The sequence below is a fragment of the Corvus brachyrhynchos genome, unplaced genomic scaffold (assembly GCF_000691975.1).
Source record: "Corvus brachyrhynchos isolate BGI_N302 unplaced genomic scaffold, ASM69197v1 scaffold80, whole genome shotgun sequence".
NCBI classification, from domain to species: Eukaryota; Metazoa; Chordata; class Aves; order Passeriformes; family Corvidae; genus Corvus; species Corvus brachyrhynchos.
Genome location: NW_008236769.1, coordinates 13,816,176 through 13,838,206, shown reverse-complemented (window position 1 = coordinate 13,838,206; position 22,031 = coordinate 13,816,176). Strand labels below are relative to the sequence as shown.

General features: G+C 36.3%; 1 protein-coding gene across 2 annotated transcripts; it reads right to left on the bottom strand.

The window, feature by feature from the left end:
* Positions 1-3,193: 3,193 nt before the first annotated feature.
* RNF212 (ring finger protein 212) lies at positions 3,194-22,025 on the bottom strand. 2 transcript variants are annotated; one of them, XM_017727769.1, is made up of 12 exons: positions 21,901-22,025; positions 20,296-20,357; positions 16,438-16,512; positions 13,695-13,751; positions 11,053-11,111; positions 9,598-9,662; positions 9,439-9,508; positions 8,602-8,647; positions 7,792-7,855; positions 6,530-6,602; positions 5,545-5,735; positions 3,194-4,319 (listed from the first exon to the last, which is right to left on the bottom strand). In XM_017727769.1, the coding sequence occupies exons 1-12, from the start codon at positions 22,010-22,012 to the stop codon at positions 4,282-4,284; spliced, it is 912 nt and encodes a 303-aa protein (XP_017583258.1). In that variant the 5' UTR covers positions 22,013-22,025; the 3' UTR covers positions 3,194-4,281. The 2 variants fall into 2 exon arrangements, with proteins under 2 accessions (XP_017583258.1, XP_017583259.1); XM_017727770.1 differs by lacking the exon at positions 16,438-16,512.
* Positions 22,026-22,031: the final 6 nt, after the last annotated feature.

The following is a 22,031-nucleotide window of genomic DNA, read 5'->3' as shown; positions in this document are numbered from 1 at the left end:
ATACTAGATGCCCAGCTGGCATCCTAGTCCCTGGTACTACTTTAATGAGTCTAGGACATTTATTTAGGATCATTTCAAGGGATAAAGTATTAGGACTTTACACATAATCAAGGGAAGAATTGCCCAGACCTCATGGGACACACCAGACAAAGGATCCTCAGGGCAGACCACCACTAACCTTCTCCATGGAGACACTTGGCAAGTCAATCCTTTTGTTGTGAAAGGCAGTGTCCCTCAGCATTGTTGCAGTCAGGGGTTCTTGTGATACAGATAATTTAGTGACTGCATAGTGCTAAGTCTTTCTGGAGCTGGTGGCATACCCAGCAGTCCTAAAGGTGCAATATTAAAGAACACCAAACACTACAGCATGGACATGAGCAGTGTCCTCTGCACTGGAGAGATTTGCAGGAAGAGTCTGGCACAATGGCACCATTGTCAGACCATCAGAAATAGCATGTGCTCCAAAGGCACACAGAGCTGATCTGCAGACTGAAGTATGTTGGCATTTTTGACACAGAGACCACAGAAGGAGAGAATTATCAAATTGCATTTCCTCAGGTCATGAGCAGGTTAAATTCTAGAGGAAAATAGGACTATCATAGATAAGCCAACAGTGCTGCATCTTGATGAGTTATGGCATTCTTTCCTGACGGCCAGAACAAGAGAGTTCAAAAATAAGTGGTAGCAATTTCACATTTTAATTGGCACAATTGTAGAAAATGCTCCTTGGCAAGTATCAGGTATTATGTCTTACAGACCAAGCATTTGTCTGCAACAGACTTCCTTTGTGTCACACAGGAATAAATAGACATGATGCTGCCTTATATGGCATAAGCATCACCTTGTGAGGGAGATGTGATGACTGTGAAATGAAGCCGAAGTTGGCAACGATAATGCAAACAAGAGGATACCTTCAGCATGATTGCTGACCCCATTGCATGAATAGCACGATTCTGACTGGTAATAAAATCCTCTGCTATTGTTTGTGTGTGCATAAAACACCCTTGTAGTGAAATATATACTCGTGTTCTCTCCCAGAAAACTGCAAAAGAAAAATTAGTGCCCTCTTATGACTTGAAGCCAGAAAGCTGCAGACAGAAACAGCGAAGAGAACTGCAGGTCAGTTCAGTCTCTGTTTCTCGAAGTTACACAGCACAGCCTCAGCTGCTGCTTCTTAACGCTGAAGTCTTGAATACTCACTGTGCATTGCCAAAGTCCTCTGCTCAGAAATTTTCAAAATTAAGCCTAAATAATTTCTTCCTTCAGACCACTAGTGCTTATTGCGTGACTGCCCGTGCTTCCATTTTTACCTTTCACATCCCTGAGGACTCCTGCATCTGAGTTACTGTTTTAACTTCCAGTAACCTCATGCAGTCCCTCACATTCGCTGTTCACTTTCGGTTGCTTTTCTGATGTTTCACACCCTACATCACATCCTTGCTCTTCCTCTCAACGCCTGTAGCTTTTCCATACAAATTCCATACCGGAAAGGCCATTCCTGATTCAGTCCCTTTAGCCAAACAGCAGTGATGAGTGAATTTGTTTAGAGGTAACTCAGCACCCTCTGCTGCATCCTCAGCGAACTGCAAATTTCCTTGCATGTGAAGGACCAATTCCTCGCAAAAGTGAAGACAAATGCCTAAGAGAGTGATACAGGAAATTCCGGGCCTAATGGAAAATAGAAAAAACCTTGCGGTTTTTTTTCCTTCTCCTCTTCTTAAAGATTAAAATACTGAATTTAGTATTTTCAGCTTTTTTGAACAAATGATCGAAGCCTTGAACTTGGCAAATGACACTCCTCAAACTTTCTCCTTTTAAATTCTTTTCCCTACCTATTATTTTATGTAAGAGCCACTTAGATGTAAACTTTGAAAAATTTCATATTATATTCAGTTCATTAATTTTTTTCCGTTTTTTTCTGAACTGGGAAGCAAGAGGGTGTCATTCAAAAGTGTTTCTGCTCAGCATGGATAGCTCCTGTACCTTTGCTTTCTTACTCAAACTACATTGTTTTCTCTTCAAAATGCATTTCAAAGCTGTAATATTTCTGAAAATGAGGTAGCTGGATTTTTTTTTCTTCAGGATTACTCTGCGGGCTCAAATAGATTAGGTAATACATGTAAAGTAGAAGATACCACCAGACACTACTAAGTAGTCCAAAGCAGAAGTAAAATAGTATCAATATCCATTTTCATATACACTTTTCTTTATTGATGCGATGTTCCAAGTTCTCAGCCTACAGCTACAAAACAAAGTCTGCCTGTGTCCAGCTTTCACTACAGAAAAGGTAAACTGATGACTACCTGAACCATGAAGATTGTTACTGAATTTAAGCAGAAAACCACTGTGGTGGGCAGGGAACAGAAATCATCCAGCTCTCTGGGGATGTTTATTCACATCTCTGAGTGACAGCGTAATCCTTTGTTACTGTGAGTGTTGTACATCTAGCACGTACGACTCTTTCCTACATGAATTCTTTCAGACAAGGCCCATTTATAGACACAAATCTTCAGCTTCATGAAGCTGAATTCTGCAACTGATGAGGGCTGGCGGGGTGGGATGAAACAAAACTAACGAAACCCAAGTATTCCACCTGATTGTAGAATGCAACTTCCAGCAATTATAAAAGCTATAGTATGACTTCACAGACTTGGACGATGACTCTGCAGTGTGATGAAGCAGAGACAGAGAGAACCCCTTCTTGGGATCCAGACAAACAGAAAACCATTGGAGCACAAATAATGTCAAAGCTGGCAATCATATTTTACCAGCCTCACTTTTCAAGCCATTCAAGCTCATCTGGAACTAAAGGAGAGTAGAAAATTTTTAAGAGTTACACTACACACCTTTATTTGAACACATCTGTTGCACTGAAATATTAATGCTTTCAACTGGATGTTTGCTTGGAAGGAAGCTGACTTTGAGATCCCAGTTAAACTTTGAAGCATAAGAATACTGAGGAGGAGAAAACACACCAACTTTCCCACAGTAAAAAAAAGTAAAGGCAGTTATACACTGACATAAGGCAAATGTGAAGTTGAAAATTCCCATGCTGGAACAGGGCAAGGACTCTTCTCCCTGAGCAGTGGAAGAAACATGTGATGAATTGATTGTAACCTCCATTCCCCATCTCCCTGCCCTTCTCGGGGAGGAGGCAGAGCTGGGATGGAGGGAAGGGTGGGGGGGAAGGTGTTTTTAAGATTTGTTTTACTTCTTATTATCCTGCTCTGATTTTGTTAGTAGTAAATTCAATTAATATCCTAAAGGTGAGTCTGTTTTCCCCATGATGGTATTTGGTGAATGACTTCTCCCAGTTCTCACCTCAACTCCTGAACCTTTCAGTGTTTTCTCTCTCCCACCCACTTGTGACGTGAAAAGTAAAACATTTCAACTCAAAAGAAATTCAGGGAACGTTATCTCAAAAAAAAGCCCAGCAGCTTTTAGTTTTATTATGCTTAAAAATAGTTCAGGTAAAACAAAACAAAGGCATTTGATGACTCAGTCATACCAAAATTTTGCCACATACACAGTGATGGTGGGCATGTGAGTTCAAGAGATTCTGAGAAAGAAAAGGCTGCATTCTGGCACGCTTCATTCAGAGTCTCCAGTTGCTACTCCTGGGCAAAAGTAAAAGTACTCTTCTCTGTGTTTTGTCTCTTCATCCCAGTTCCCCCATTTCATTCCATTTTAGGGAGAAATTGCTGCTACCTAAATCAAATGGTGAACTTTCACAAGTGTGGAACAGATGCTGTGTTATGAGCTTGGCAGAGCCTCCTAGAAAATAATATCCCTCAAAACTTACCCCTTTTGAAGAGTGCAAACAAGGAGAGATGTTTTGAGTAAGAACCAAACTTTGGAATTCTGTAATCAAAAATCCATAAATTAATTTCTTTTTTTTTAGGACTGCAGTCCATCTCTAATACTGTACAGGCACAATTATTTACAGAGTTCTCCTGCAGCTCAATGCACTCACAGCTAAAAAAGCTCATTCAACATATAATCAATCATGTTTTGCCTTAACGCTTAGGTAATAAAGGACTTTTATTTATACAATATATTTGAAGCCAGAATTTCAAAAAACAAAAAGATTTTGTACTCCCATTTAAAACTACTGTAGATGTTAATAACGAAGATGATGTTTTAAATACAGTATTCATGCCGAACAACTAGCTGTTTTATGCCAATTTGTCACGTTACAGAAGCTACAAATACTTTGATATCCAAAGACTATGCAGTGGTTCTCCAGATGTTTCTTAACCAAAACAATTCACAGATGTTTGCTCATCTCTCTGCTGAATGTCCTCCAAAATTAGTTGGTCCTAGAATAAAAATACAAGTACAAATGAAGAAAAAACTTGGTAGAACTAAAGGAAAACTTTATTCACGTAAATTATTTGGGGAATTTGCATAAGGAAAAGCAAAACTATCAAAAATTAAAAATACAACCCATACAACTTGATGAAAACTTTTCTATTGCTGTTTTCAGGAATGTAAATATGCTCCTCTGTATTTCCATAAAAGCATTTTTGCCATTTTCCAATTTCAGCTACACAAGTGAATCTCCAACGCATTATTCTGTATATGAACTGCAATTCATTGCAATCATATAGCCAAATGACATCTATTACTAAAGTTCAATACAGCTACTTTTTTTGTAACATTAATTTCTCCCACATTATTTGGAGATCCTATCAGGTTCATGCATTATTTCACATACTGTATCACTGTCCAGAAATTTCACAATTAAAACAATCGCAATGTAAGCTTTTACAAGCTATAAGCCTTCAAGTCTTACAATACTTTTATTTTAGTTTCACGAACTCAAAACTGCTTGAGATGTGCAGGAAGATCACATTTATTAGTATGGAGTAAAAAGTGCTTTAGAGATGAATTATCTTTTTAATATAAGTTAAAAAAAGTATTTCACCTGTGATGCAAACTCTGCAATAAGGAGAATTCGGCTTGCAAGATGTGATGGCAGGGTGCTCCATAACCTCATCCTGGTTCTCTTTCCCAAAAAGGGCTGGACCACTCAAGGTCCCTTCTGACCAGGGCTGTTCTATGATTGTATGTCTATGATTCTGTGACTTTATTAATCAATGTGCCCCGGTGCAATTCCTACCTACATCCATCCCCCTTGGGCTGATTTCTATGCAGCTACTGTGGCTAGTTTTATGTTGCACTCAACAAATAATACCCTGGAGTAGCTCCCTTTTTAGTGTGATTTGTGGACATTTACATGGATATCCTGACAGGCAGATCTTTAAGAAGTGTGAAGTTGAGACAGAAAATTTTGACTTTATCAGATTTAAATCTCTGTTAAAATATCATTCTGAAGTGAAGCAAGGACACATTTCCCCAGCAGATACTCTGCTGCACATAAGACCAAGGCAAAATACCATCATAAACACCAATATTTTTCATATTTTGCTGAGAGACTACTTTCAATTTTGAAATACCATTATTATGCTGGTTAATTTATTTAGGCTGCTATGTGCAAAATTTTTCAGGAACTGTTAAATGTTATTTTATAAATATACTTGCCTGGCTGTTGTCTTTGCAGAAGTCCAGAGATGGTGATTGGCTGCCTTGATAGAGGCAGCTGTGGGGAAGGTGATGTAAATGGATACAGCTGAGGGGTTCTGAAATCAGAACTAGCCCATGACCCCCTTCGACTGCTTTGGGATCCAGATGATGATGGACATACACTGTGTGGCAATCTTACAGGGGTGGATCTGTTAATGAAATTAATTCATGCATGTGATTTGAGGCTACTTCTATAACAATACAAAAGATTCCAAAATTATTTCAATTAATTGTGATAATATTTTAAAAGCAAATGTCATAAATTATTGTGCTCTATGAATTCCTTAACAGTTTTTTACTTATTTAAGATTTTTACGTATTTCAAGAAGCACACTGACAAAACAAATTATGGATTCAGAGGTGGAAAAAAAGAAGTACTTTCTTACATATGTTTTAAATTTCTGCTTGGAAGATATTATTTGGCTTAATGATTATAAAGAACAAGAGCTGAATTTTTCTGGAACGATTTAAAGTTAATTATTGATATTATTGATAACCCTCACAGTTTGAGACATTTTCAATGTTTAAATGAAAAAAACAGAAACACCTATTGCAGGCTGCATGAAAAGTTTAGGTTATTCAGAGAACAGCCCCTGTGCATATATTGTGCTTTCATCTCTGATTTTTATAAGAATGATACAGCACAGACATTGTTGCACTTCCTTATTATAAAATTATTACCCCTTTTTATAGAAGTACCATGACCATAGAGATCAACAGCTACAGAAGCTCAGATTATATCTGCATAGTTTTGTAAAACGTGATTTCCAGATAGAACTTTTCACCAAAACCAGACACATTCACATAGGTGATAGCCAGGCTGCACAGTAACACTTCCTCAGATCTAGAATATAACCTTTAAACATACAGATTAATACAGGACAGAGCGGAAATTTCAGTCTCTTATAGAAGATGGTAACCTCTTGAAAAAATACTGAATTACCTTGTAGACGCTGCTCCAATATTTTGACTTGGCATTATTAGAGATGTCTGAGAACTTCTGTAGGATACACTACCTGTTTTTGAAAACAGGAGCGACATGAACTACTCATTTTACTTAAGAGATAACTTTGAAAACAAAGATCAGTAGTTTAATTGCATGATTTGGGACAAATTAATGATTGGTTCATTCAAGAACTAAAAATGGTGCACAATTACAACAGTCAATGAGAGAGCTCAGCTGACACAAAACCAACATATTACACCATCCCTGCAAATCTTGTTCCAGTTAAACACGTGTTGGTTTCTTTCACCTTCTTTCATTTATTAGACTATTACTAGGCTATCAGGACAGCTGTGCTGAAGTGCTCCAGTTCTTCAGCTAATCTTTTTTTATCCCATCCACCTCTGAGAAGGAAGTTTTTAGTGCACCATTAAATCACTGTTTCCACTTGCCCTTACTTTTGCACATAAACTTCGATTCCCTCAGCATTGTCCACTGCAAAACTTTATGGGATGTTTCTGAAATGTGTTGAACGCATAACTGTTCTACATATAATTTTACTATCTAATAAATATCTATTTATATTTAGACACAATAAAAAACCAGTTAACCTCAGCTCTCTTTATCTTGTTATGCCTAAATTTATAGGTAAGCATGCATTTAGAAAGAGTCTGAGCTATAAATCAGACAAGCATAGAAAAAGCAATTTTTCCTCCTTCATTGAAATTGCACTACAGTTGCATTTGTCTTTGTTTTGGGACATTTACACCTTGTAAAAACATAACAGTGCTAAAAGCTCTTTATGTGGCTGGAGATGGAGTCTATGAATTGCTGAAGCCAGGTGAAAGCCTGTCTGAGCATGGACTGCTGCAGAAACATGCATTGTGGGCAATGTTACTCTCTGTTAACCACAGAAAAAATTATGAAGCTTAACAGAGGGTCAACAATGTATATTGCAAGTTTTCCTGTTCTGTTCAATCTTACATATAGTTACAAAATTTTCTTTGCAACTGTTGACTCGGCAAAAATCAGTTTGGTTACAAGTAATCATTTACTGAACAGAAGAGGTAAGTACTAGGAAAATATTTCACACTTCAATTTAACCATTTCCCAACTGCTAGATTGAAGTCCACGTGGTAAATTCCTTACACCTCAACACAATTCAGATTTTTTCAGTAAATTGCTAATGGATGGATTTTAATTAATTCGTCCTCTTAATGTAACAGAAATTTTATTCAGTTACAAAGTTAACTTTTACTCACCCATACGTCCATCCTGTGGTGGAGTTATTACTGATAATCTTGTTGGACCAGTTGGTGTCTCAAGCTAAATTAATGGAAAGTCATTAACCACACGTTAATAAGTATATTAATTATTAAGACATTTTAAGCAATAGTGTTGTATTTTTGAGGTCTGAAGACCCTGCAGATTTCTGGAACTTCCTATTGTCAGTTTTGTTCGTAGCACTAAAATGCAAAAGCTAAGAATTAAGTTACTATTTTTAAAGATTGGGGGGGGAGTAAGTGTATTTTTATTCTAATCGGTCACACTCAGATAAGAAACAGATCAGGCACTCCCCACTGTTTTCTGTGCTGAGATTCCATTTGCAAGCTAGCATCTGTGCCTGGATGTTACCTCTTCTAACCAGGATACCAACACTGTGAAAAGCTCCTGCCTTCATTCTCGTGCTAGCAATATCATTCCAAACTTGCAATTCCCTACTCAGGTATCAGAGTCTAAACGGCGCTTTCAGACCACTGACATTTTTGTAGTATTGAGATTTTAAGAATTTGCCATTTAATTTGGCACCACAAGTTTAAAAGCCTGTATATGGCATGTGGAGAATATAATTCCAGAAATTAATGTTGTGATTTATTTCCTTTTGGTTTCTTTTGGGGAGCATCTGACTTCTACCCTGCATCAAGCATATCTGAAATCAGCATGCACATTAGAATTGTTTTGAATAGGATGGGGGGAGAATCCTATTTTCTGCAGCATTAACAGAGCAGGAGAAATCCAAAGAATATATGTGTGTAACTACACATAAACATATATTAAAAAAACCCACTTACTTTCCTCACTGGTGAAGGTACAGGATCAATCTCCATTGCCTCCATCCTTGCAAGAAGGTCAAAATAAGTATGACATTGTAATAAAAATAACATTTTCATTATAAAGACTAAAATTATGTCAGATTCTAATGTTAAATTTGACTACTAATGGAAAAGCATAATACATAATGCATAACACATAGAAGTATTTAGGACTTATTCCAAAACTCACTAGCAGTAAGAAAAATCTATTCATTGATTCTGAGCTTTGGTTTAGACATTTATAGAGAAAGTTATTTTATGATTAGTGTTGTTATTCTTCCATTTGTCTGAATAAATATGCATAGTTATGTATTTGTCATTTGTATCCACAACAAGGGCACTCTGAAACTCTACTTTTTTGTAGAAAAGAAAGTCACAGTCAAAGGCATAGAAACATTTTAGCTTGAGCAAGCTGTAAATTCATTTTACTTAAAATTAAATGAGCCTTACTGGACTGGTTCATCCCATCTAGCTTGAGACAACTACAGTGTATATATAAGGTGTCTGTACAATAAATTTAGTTCTTCCTTATGGTAAATGGAGAGTGTCTCACTAATCTATCTATCTAGCCATTCATCCAGAAATTCTTTGGAATAAGGTGCATCATGCCTTAGATTTCTTTCCAGTGACCACAATCCATACAACTGTTATGTACACTTGGATAGATAAGAACTTCCTCAGTTCTTTCATATTTGAACAGTTTGCAAAAACAAAACACAAAACCAGAAAATATTTTAAACTCACTACAAAAAAAGTTACTTTCTGTACAAAATATTAGTTAAGATTTTCATTGAAAATTAACAAATTTGTACCTACGTTTCAGAAGTGGAAGGACGACTAGAATGAAGAGAATATGAAGAATAAACATTCTGTTTTCTTGAAGGAACTGAAGTCATTAAGAAATTTAATATTAGAACATAGCTATGTCCAGTGACAGGTATTTCATAGTTAATATCTTAAACCAACACTTCTTACTGGAAAATGGATTTCTGCTTGTACTGGAAAATGGAAGTGGTGTAGTTTTTTCAGGAGGTTTCATACTAAAGAGGAAAGAAGAACCAACATATAAATTGAAAGCTGGTTTGATTACTTCACATGTCTAACTAGTCAATAAAGTATAAAATCAAAGCATTTTATCCATCAGTAGCTGGTTTTAACACGACACTATTTGCCATGAAGCAAAAAAAGAATTTATTTTATAAGCTATGAACTTTCTCTTTATACCATAGTATCTGCAGCACTCATTACATACCCAACAATATCAGTTTAGCACAACATTATGGCAAGGTACTTCAGGGAACAAAAGATGGTAAAATACAACTATTAACTATAGCCAAGCCCAAAATTAATTTCATTTCATGAAATTATACATTTGCCAAACTTGAAAAATCTAGTCATGAAAAGAAATGTTGGTGCCTTCATGATATTCATCAATAGCTTTGTAAAACTGGTACCTTTGACAAGAACCATAAATAGGAGGAATATGTTTACTGGGGAAGCAAGGAGAGGCCCTAGGACTCTACTCTTGGTAGAACTCAAAAAAAATTCTAAAATTCAGCAAGAACTCTGTATTTGATAGAACCAAGATGCTATTTATTTGAGATGCAGACAAGAAAATGGAGGCAGTGAATAAAAATATTTAAACTGCAATAATCCACCACATACAGAGTTTCCTTTATACTGTTTTTTCTTTCTGTTACCTTGCACCAGGCAGTCTAAGAGAGCACAATACAGTATTATGTGCATTTTAGAGTCAAGGGAAAGTCTGTACTAAAAAAAAAAAAACACAAAAAAAGAATAAAGATCAACAAATTTGTGCAATTAAAGTGCTGGTTTCATGAACTGGCTTATTAATGAGATTTCAGTAACACTTTTGGCTCTATGTTGGAAATAAGATGAAAAGATTAAGGTGTATCAGTCATTAAACAGGGAGATAAGGATAAGCAACCTCTTGGCTACCACTTTGAAACATTTAAGAAAAAACACTCATTCAAGATGAGACAAGAAGTTAATTTTTACTAGAAAAATAAAAGATGAGAACCATGTTAAAAAATTCTGGTAACTTTGTAAATGGGCTAAGATACCTGGAAGGGTATCATAGCACTTTCAGGCTGCTGCTAGAAAGTCCATTGCAAAATACACAAATGTGGTTATGTAATTGCAAACAAAAATTTAAAATGGAGTATCTATATGACAGACTTGATGAAAAGTTAATTTCTGAGTTAACTACTGAGTTGAATTTTAAAATAAAAGGACTTTTTTGTGACAGGATTGATTAATGTGAATAAAATGGATCTGATGTCAGAAATCACTATTCATTTACTTCTGTAAAAATAAAGAACACAAACAAAGCATGAAATTTTTATTGTTTTATCCATTAAACTTAGTGTAGTCTGATTACATTTACTTTCGCTGCATTAAACCTCTTACCATTGTATCTGTTGCACTTGTTGTGTTACTTTCTTGAGAGACTCTTCCAGCTTTGCTATCTGTGAGAAAATCATAGATTTAAACAAAATCTATTTTTGTGATATACAGCTTCATTTTCATCCGACTAGTATTCTAAAATGTTGAAAGGCTGCTTCCTATTGCTTTTAATCTTAAGACATCATTGCTATTCCAGATTTATTGGAGCTGTTACGGCTGTGTTATGGATCCATTAAACAGTCAGTCTGGAAGAGATATGCTTCTTTTTGGCAGTTAAAGACTTAGTTTGATTACCTTTTGTTAAGTATGCTGGTAATACTGGATAAATTAATACTGTGAAAAGTGCTTAAAAACAATTTTCTTTTCTTTTGCTTCCTATTTTCCATATCTGATATAAAACCTATGATATGATTAATATGGAGTTACCTGGAAAAGCTACTAATAAATGTAGAAAATGCCATGTTCCCATATTTCTCATTTCAGATTAGAAATGTATTCAGTTCACTGCAGTTACCTATTTGTAATAAGCTTAAGTGAAAAGTATTTCCTGCTATGTTAGAGACACAACCAAAAGTATCTCCATTAAAGAATGTTATGAGCTGGCAAAATTGAAGAATATTAAGGTCAAGAACATTAGGTCAGCTCCCTAGTATGTGTATTTTTTACAGTCTTTCATTATGTGAACATATATTATATTTTATGAAGGATGTAAAAATTTACTCAACAGCCTCAATACTGCATCTATATTTTATCCTTAATTTCCATTATGTGACCTTAATCCTTCACACTGCTAATATTTTCATTTGAAGGCAAATTATGAGTTTGCTTGTTAACTTTTCATGCTTCTCACACTATTATTTGAGTCCTTTAATAAAATTACCTGATCTATAAAATCATACTGTTTGTGGGAGACACTATGCTCTTTTTGCAGATGTAAAACTCTGCAAAAAAGATTGAAGACATATTATAATTAATGTAAGGTCCGGTTTTTGGTATTCTTCTGTTTTCTTCTTCCTAATGAGAGCTAGGTTTGATTAAGAAAGTGACCGGTCAGGAAGAATGTACTTTTACCCTGTCGCTCTGTAGGACTGGGTAATTTTAAGACCGAAGTACCTTAAAGAAGGTAACTATTTGATTTTCAATATTTTGGGATCCTAGCATAAACAGGCCATCTAGACCTGACAGGAACATGGACAGCAAGTGCCCACCATCACTTGCACCCCAATATCTGCACAATTCACAAAAACAGCAACAAAGCAGTTTAATGATGACAATGAGACCTTGTTGGTTGACAGTGACAGGGATGACAAACTAGAAATAAGGAAGGGGACCTGAAACAAGACAGCCATGAGAAACTGGAATGGTGTTTAATACAACCAGCCTCTCCCGACCCTGATCCAATGCAAGCAGTTTTAGCATACTAACAATACACAGAATGAGGAAAACAACAACAAACCCACCTGAAACAGTGTGTCATTGAAGCAGCAATCGACCATATTTTCAACTGTTTTGGTACTGTCACCCGAACACCTTCCTTAGGTCAAGTACCATCCCTGAATACTTTACAAACACTCTTGAGTGAATGTCTCAACAGTAAATAACTTAGAAAATTACCATTAAAAAGTATCAAAACTCTCCACAGATTCTTTGGAGATAACATCTCTATTTATGCTGAATTCTATTAAGAGATTTACTTTGCTTCGTCTACAGGTTTCAGTTTTACCATCTGGAGTTGGTGCAATAGATTAGAAAGGGGATAAAATCAGGATTCCTCCCTGACCTGGCTTTGAAAGCAGAAGGACAGCACCCTAAAAGAACTACACACACCACAGTACACTATGACTGATCCCAAAATGCATTCATGGAGAAGAGGGAAGAATGGGCCACAGAGCACCAAATTCTCCAAGCTTTCTATCCATGACAATCATACCAGAAACCCTCCTCACACATGAAATGCCCACCTGGGCAGCTACATGAGCTTTTCTCTGTCATTTCATACACAGAGCACCCACTCAGGGGTCAAGTCACCAATACTGCCAAGTAGCTTTAAGCAATATTCCATGTCCTTAGAAATGAAAGAAACATTCAACTATTTTATCAAATATTTAGAAGTAGCTGAAAAATGAAAAAGAAATCTGCCTTCCAGCTTACAAAGGAAGAAGCAGAGTCACAAATGCAGTACCTGTTCTCCACAGAATAATTAATTCTGTCCTTCTTCTCACTGAGCTATCCCAAATCCAGGGTATTAGCCCTTAGTCTTGCTCCCCATTGCTCAAGCTTCTCATTTATTTTGCCAGCCCTAGTCTTCTTTCCCTCTGGGCTTATCTTTTAGCACCTATCTCTCCCCACCTCTTTCACATTCCCCTCCATACAGTGAATTGGTTTCTTCCCACCCTGTTCTTTGATTCTCCATTTAATATTAATCACCTCACAACTAGAATATTGTATTAAAAATAGTCACCAGAATTAATACAGCCCTCACAGACTTTAAACATTTAAAAACTGGTATTTATAATGACAGAAATTAGTCAATCCTGACAAATTATTCTAAGTATTCTGATAAAAGATTAATATAATTTCTAAAAATAAACCAAAGTAACAAGGCAAACATAAACAAAACCCAAGAAAATCACAATTAGAGTTACCTTTTGTTTGTGGTATGCTAATAAATGCTTACGATGTTTTTCTTGAAATTCTGAAACCTAAAAATAAATACAGTTATATCAAGCGTCACATAATTACATTTACACACCACAGCAAAGAAGTGACAGAAAAGAACTACTTCACAGTATTCAAAGATTTTTGTATTTTAATAGGCAGTTAACGTATCTTCTTTAAATCCTCTCCAAAAAACCCCCAAAACATTCTAAGTTATCATCACAGATAGAGGAAGTCTTTTAATGTTCATTTAATCCAATATCACCTACACTAGAGTTGCTAGATTTATTTCACTGAAGTTATATTTTAACACTGTGTTCAATAAAAAGGTAAAGACATTAGAAAGCCAGTTTAGCTGCAGTGTTTCTTATTCATTAGTGCTAAGCAAACACATACAATTAATGGCAACATAAAAAGTAATCTGTCCTACTGGCAATTATAATATGCCCTGTAAAAATACCCTGTTAATTAAAAAATAGTTGTTAGACACACTGTCTGGTGATGTGTAAGTACTTCTTGTGTCCAAATGAGGATCATAAACCATGACAGGTTAAAAGTAAAAATGACAAGGAAGGCAAGACAAGAGCTTGAGGAACAAATTACCATAGGCAATAACTTCTAATACATCTTTCTTCTCATGTGTAAGAAAACTGCCAGAAAATGTGAAGGAATAGAGACAACCAAGAAGAAACACTGAGAATATAAACCCACAGAGAAGTATCCAACTTAAATGGTTACTGTTTATTCCCTGTGGAAGAACCCGGGAGGTTCCCATCAAAGGATCAGGCATGTCTTTGGAAGAGCAGATGGAGGAAATAACCCTCAGAAAGAGATGGCTTTGAGCTGCCTCCCCTCACTCAGAAATGAGTTCTTGGGTCTAGGAGAAACCTGATTGTCAGTTTAGTGCTCAGTACCGGTCAAAAAGTAAATCAGATCTTACCAGTCATTTAAAACAGAATAGGGGACATCATCGTTCCCCTTTAAAAAATGCATGTTACTCTATCCTGAGTCTGGTTAACATCTCAGAAAGGATAGAGTAGTTCTGAAAATAGTTCAGATTAATCAGAGGTATGCAAGAGCTTCAGTAAAAGAAGGACCACATAGAATATGAATCTTCATGGCTGAAAAAAAGATCATTGAAGAAGGGATGCATTAGCAATCTAAAACTAATGATTAGCACAGATGTAGTGCATGGGAACGGACACCTTTTCCTCCAGAATGGGATTCAAGAGTATCAAATGAAACTAACAGGTTAAAACCTGAAAAATGAAACCATCACCATGCAGTGAACAACCTGTGGGCCTCCCTTCCACAGTATGAGACAGAAGTTAAAATGCAGGAAACAACCTGACAATTATGCGGGGGAAAATATCCACCACAAGCATCTGAATGCAGAGGACCAACCCCACCTTGAGAAATCCCTATGTCATGAGTTTCTGAAAGCTGGGAGGCTCTTCTGGAGATGTATCACTACATGCCAGCTCTGCTCTCATGCTTTCCAAAGCACCCACTGTTGTGGCAAGATATAAGATTAGATAAGAGATTAGATGTCTTTTGATGCTGGGACAAGTTCTGAACATACCTCAATGCCTTCATTATGCTTCAGTATGTTCCCAACAGGTTATCTCAGGCTACAGGCAACCTACCTCAGCCTTTAGAGATTGAGCCCTCTTCTACCTTCCTTTGGCACATCATGGAAGTTTGCATTCCCATGTGATTGGAGGTGTGGTTCTCTGCATTTGTTCAGTTTACAGAGTAATTGCTGATCCTGCTGTTAAAAAGTGGATATGGAAGGATGGAGGAAAGCTTCATGTTTACCTTGTGTTACCTCTGCATCTGAGGAGAAGCCCTGCTCAAGAAAGGGGCCAAGCTCAGCTCTGGAAAAGCCTGTGAAGCCTTGGATAGAGCAAATGTGAATCCATGACCATTGCAGGAGAAAACTGGCAATATTCCCTGGGTCACTGTTCTGCTGGATCAGGAAGCTCACCCAAAGATCAGCAAGTCCCATCCCAAGGAGATGAGAACAGACAACGAAGGCTGCAGCTGGGCCCAGGGAGAATGTACTGCTGGAGCGGCTGAAACTGCTGCCGAAATGCACAGGGACACGAAGTGCCAAAGCCAAGCTGAAGAGATGCAGAAAATGAGGAGGAAATGGGAGCTTGTATGCACTCATTTAACCCAGACAGCTACTGAAGTTTTTGACTGGAAACTAAGCCTGAAGAAAGGAACCCTATCTGGAATTTACAAAGCAGGAGGAAATTGACCTTGGAATCATTTACTACATCTATCTGGGGGAAAAAAAGAGACCTGTTTTGATTAAAAAAACAAAAAAAAAGGAAAAGGGAGAAAGAGCACAAGCAGCTCAGGACTGTAGCCAGCTCAGGTTTTCACTGTGTAATTTTTTATTGTTATAATTAAGGCACACTATCTGGGCATGTTTAAGCTTCTGGCAGATCTAATTTTTCATTGCATTGCATTGAAAGTGATTTTACACCATTAAAATAACCAGACTAGTGGTCCTTAGAGAGAGTTTGAAAACATAAGCAGTGACCATAATGAATAATTTATGTCTTCTTAAGAACTTTGAAACTGTAGAATTAAGGAAGTAAAAATGGTAATGAGCATACATTCATTTTCAAACATTCATTCATATACTTCTCCCATTCACATAAAAATCAGTAGGAGCTGTTGATTACTTTATAGAGTTAAAAAGTTTTACGGCAGATTCACCTGTGATATTTCTTTTGAATATTTCTTGCATAACACATCTACTCCCATGAACAGTGATTGAATATCAGGATTTGTCTATGAAGAAAGGAAAGTATACCAAGGTTAGGATTTTTATTAGCAAGTTATATTAAATAAAGTCTTTTGTAAAGTGTTTCTTAAATTGACTGATGTATATAGATTAAAAAAATTGACAGATCAGGGTAGGATAATGCAGAAATTGAAAACAAGCCCAGTGTTCTTTAATGGCCTTTTCAACCATCTGGAAAGCATTGGGCTTTTGTTTAAATATACTACACACATACATACTTATTGAGATTCAGGTAGTACCAGTGTCCCGAGGACATTCAAGGAGGATGCTGTGGCCCATGGAAGAGGCACTGCATTCAGACCAACAGCCAGGTTTCTGGCAGCCCCTTTTGGTTCTCACCATTCCCAGCCACCTGGATGCATTTTATAAACCAGTTTTGTTTCAAAGTCCTTTTTCAGAACAGTTCTAGTGCTGACTGGGATCCCTTTGTCTCTCCCACCCACTGGGCAGCAGAATATTATCCTAGAATAAGGAAAGAGCCCTAAAGTAGTTGCTGAATTTTTAAAGTATTTTATGACTTGTGTCTTTTAATCAGAGATCATGATGTGGCCTCACAAATTGCCACGTGTGCTCTTAAAAAATGTTGAGTAAGTGCTCTACACCTAAGCCATCATTGTAATAAAAATATATTTATTACTTATGGCAAGGAAAGCATTGCTGCAAAATATAAAGTGGATTTCAGAACAATAGTGACATTTGAACATCTATCCAAATCTACAAAGTAGTGTATTTAAGTCTTACTTTAATCCAGAATACACACATTCCTAATCTGCTCATAAGAAAAACAAAGAAAATACAACCCCAAAACAGTTATATTAGTTACAGTACTACATTAGAATAGTTAAACAGCTTTCAAAAACAATGAATCTCAGGAAAAAAAATCTACCTGTAAACTGGAAGGTTCTCTTTGATGTATTGTAAATGTGTAAGAAAAGACATGTTTACAATTAGCCCAAATTTGAATTAAAAAAGCAGAAATAATGCTGGCATACTCAGATGATAGGAGAAGGCTGTCCCAGAAAGAAGGCAGCCCTTATGTAAGGAACCACCTTTCAAAATCCAGTAAAAAAGAACTGAAACTGCTGTAGGCAAAATCTAAATTACTCCCAGAAGTACTAAAAATCTCAAAAAGCTTTAAAAAAATAGAAGAATTTTAGAAGGTGAATTATCAAAAGAAATAAGAACTAGGCCACCGGTGAATGAAGCATAAGTTTTCTGGGATACTAAGAAAGCAGAAGGGTAAGCGCAGTCACTTTAATTAAAAATAGTGCATTGAAAAAAGATTAGGCTTTGCTCCAGTTTGAAATGCACAAACATCTAAAAAGACAGTATTTTTACCTACACCAAAAATATCTTAACACTAGCATAAAGTCAAATATCCAAGATCCAATAACAATTCAATAACAATTCCAAAACCTATTTTCAATGTGTGCTTAAATGATATCTTTTTAATTATAAAGGAAAAGGGAGCGTCTTATGTATGAAAAATAATTGAGAAGCTAAATTAACCTGGATTTGCAATGGATTTGTATCTTCTGTTTCCCATATTGTGACATAAGCTACTGTGATGTCTTATGCAGCAATTCACCTGATGGTCTGCACTGTTTGCTCACTGCAGAGCTGTGCTTGCAGCTGCCAATGCTTTTCTGATTACTGATGAGTTGTACCTGCACCCCTCTCACCAGGGGAAAGCAAGGAAAAGCAGTTTTTTCCTTGCTTTCCCCAGCTACTAATCTTTACAGAACTCACAGGAGGTAATTAATTGCATTTGAGACTTCCTCTGAACTTTTGAATTTGGTTGACATTAGCCAAAGCATTCAAAAATTTCCAACTGACACATGGAGAAAGAGAAAAGCAGACAGACAGCACAGTTAACCTACCTATGGTATTTATACAAAGAAAATACAAACAAGACAATAATATTCCATCTAGAAAACTTCATATATTTATAAAAATACATTTAGCTTCTTTAAATGAAATGTATTCATAGGAGCCAAGCTCCTATGCTCCTATTTAGGGTTCTATCAAAGCAATGACCTTGGTTTAAGTACCTATCAGATTTGAAAAAAATAAAACCCAACCAGCTTCATGCTGATGTAAAAACTCTTTCAAATAAAGGTTTGTACAACACTGTTTGTATTTTATCTGTTGCATGGAGGAGTAGCAGATGTTAATATGATATTCTGAAATACTGAACAGATTCTGATTTAGCATAACACTTAACCACCCTCTGGGGAAAAGCGAGTGGGGATCATGAGACATAGAAGGAAGACATAAAGGTGACAAGAATGCATTACTGCAAAGATGAGAATATTTAATGTGTACATGTTGATTACCCCAACATACAACTTAATTAGGAGTTCTAACACATTTATAGGACCTCCTCCTCATTGGGAATTCTTCCATAGCATCAAGCTCATAAAGCTTACCAGGTATATTTCCACTAAGGTTCCTGAATTATGGAGCCATGACTTTTTTATATGCATCTTTAATTATCATTCCAATCATTTTATCTGTTCTTAATCAAGGCTAAGCAATCATCATTAATGTCTTTTTTAAAGAATATGGTAATTTGCTTCCTTCCAGCCCTCCAGAGCAGTGGCAGGTTCTAATGAAACATCTAATATTTTTGTTAGTATCCCAGTTATTGCATTTATAAATTCCTTCTGCTTTTTTGAAGTAAATGATCAAGTTCTGCTGAATTACTGCAACTTAAGACTGATTTAACTTAAAAATTTGATTGTTTTGAGCAAGGTGTTGGACAAGATGACCTCCAGAGGCACCTGAAAACTTAAATTATTGTTTGATGGAAATTAATAACAAAGTTTGCAGCAACAATAGGTTGATATTGAAAGCATATTAAAATATGCCCTTTAGAATTTTTATGAAGGGCTTTTTGATTGTTTTTGTATTTGATTACTGTGTGCACTGTTCCTTTGTATTATAATTGCATTTTGTTGTTTTGTTGTAATTTTATTTTAGTAGCACTGTCTTCTTCAGCATGCAAGATTCCTAGAAGGCCTTCATGTTTAACTGTATTGAATTTTATTAAATGTTTTAAGTGTTCCTCTTTTATCCTTACAAGGCGTTGGCTCTTAGGTAGGCATCAGTCTACAAAACTATAAATTTTTTCACAACCTATTTATGAAATCAGCTAAAGAGAAGATTGCTCCTGGGAGAAATGGCAAAATTAAATATTCCTAGTGGTTTATCAAGAAAGGGAATTAAAAGCTCTTAATTCTCCAGTGAATAACAAGAATTCCCAATAATATTTCAGATCCTTTCTTAATCACACAGCCACGAGGAAAATAGTAAAGCTTAAGAGAAAACAGGGGGAAAAAAAACCTAATCCACTTGAAAACATTGCTGAGCCATCATGCAGGTTTTCAATTCAGTCCATTACATGAAATAATTTACTACAGTTCATCTTCTGTGATGTACAAATGCCAAAATCAATAAACATTTTTCACATTTTGATAGTAGTCACTGATGTTACACAGTAACCAGTAACATTTCTTGAAAAGTTTAGAATGATTTACAGTCCAGCAGAACCTGAAAACCTAGAGTCTCCACAGGTTTTAATTTGAAGGAACATAAACAACAAAAAGCTGAGCTGTCTGGCGCGTACATATGTAAGTTTAGCAACTATTATCAGCAAATATTCATGTCACAGCTGGCAAAAAAAAAGGAAGCATTTTGTAATGCAAATAGTTTAGCTGTTAAGCAAACCACAGATTAATGTAAAGCAACAAAACTAAAGCTTGATTTACCTGTTTTGAAAGGACTAACGTACGACAAGCAGTTCTACAGATCAAACATTCATCCTTTTTGCCTGTAAGGTAAAGACACATTTAAAATATACATCAAACTGAATAGATATCGAATACATTGTAAATAGAATGTGATGCCTAAACCTCTGGAGCTTGTGGAAGAAATCTGCAGGTTAAACAAGAAGTATGAATAAACATGAATGAAGAATTTCATTCTATAACCATTACACAGAGTTGCACAGGAAAAATGTGTGTGAATGTCATCAGGTCTTACTCCTGCAAATAAGCACTCATGTAAATGATTTCATGAATATCATTAGTGTCACAAAATGCAGGTGACTTTTAGTTCCCTTGATTTAAATAGGACTATTTGCCTGGTTTAATTAAATGCATGCTTAAGTGCACTAATGACTTACAGTCAACCTGATATGTGGCTTTTTAGACTGGGACACAGTCTGGTTCTCCCAAGAAAATATATGAAACAAAAATGTCAAATTAATAATTTTAACCCTTCAGTGAAAAAACAATAAAATCACTTTTTAAAACTTTACCACTTTTAAACTGTCTCTTTGATTATTTGCAAATATATTAGAAAATATTTATAGCAAATACATATTATTTCAATATTTATAATTGGTAATTTTACTAGCTACTTCTAAAGATTCTAAGGATCAATATTTATAAACATCTTTAAATACATTTTAAAACTTGTATTGTCATTAATATTGAATTCACAGCAAAAAGATATGTGGTCTCGTAGGTCTTTTTCTGCCAAATGCTATTAAGAGCAGCAAGGAGAGATGTTGTTCAGGTTCTAGGAGCCTGCAAGCTGTATTTAGAAGCTACATTTTATGATTCTCTATCCTCAAGAGCAAGCCTGTGAAAACGTCTAGTCAAAAGTTTTTAATTCTGAAATACAGATTGATCATTTCTTCTGTGTGCCCTTACAAAAACCAGGGCATTTAGCATGATCTCAAAGGGAAAAACATTGATATTTGTCTGCTGCCTTTTTCTTTCTTTGAAAAAACAATTTCATTATTCCTCTCTTTCCCACATATCTTCGTCCGAGAACATCACAGGAGTCCCAAAATATGGTTCTGGAATTATACATAACACAAGAGCTTCAAAACATCACCTCCAACTTTCCCTCATGCTGCTGAAACTTTTCAGGAACAATACTGAGCCTTAAAACTTACTAAAGCTACTACTTCCAAAACCTACCCTAAAAAAACCCTACGGTTTTTAAATTGCTCTTTCACTAAAGAAAAACCATTCCTTTTCCCACATTAGCCAGAAGAGAGTGCCATCTATTAGGGTTTTACAAAATTATGGATCATAAGCATCCAGAATCCAGTTTTATTGAAGCCTCCATTGCCGGTGCCCAAGGCTTGCTCTCAAAGCCACATCCACCTGGAGGTAGACGCACACAGGTTTTACTGTTTGAAGCAAATCAATAGCAAGGATTGGAAAGGGTTATCAGTAACATTCGAAAAAGTGCTCAGAGCTGTCTTTGTTTCCACATCGGGTCAGAAATACCACTGTTTAGAGCGGATGTGTGCACGCCAGCACAGCCCGCCCCGCCGGGCGCGCCCCAGCAGCCATTACCTTTCTTCAGGCAAATCTCACAGAAAACGTGGCCGCAGCTGGTGAGGCTGAACGGCGGCGTGGGGTTGCGGGGTTCGCAGAGGCAGGAGTTGCAGAATACGGGCACGGCCATGGGGTAGCTGGGGCAGAGC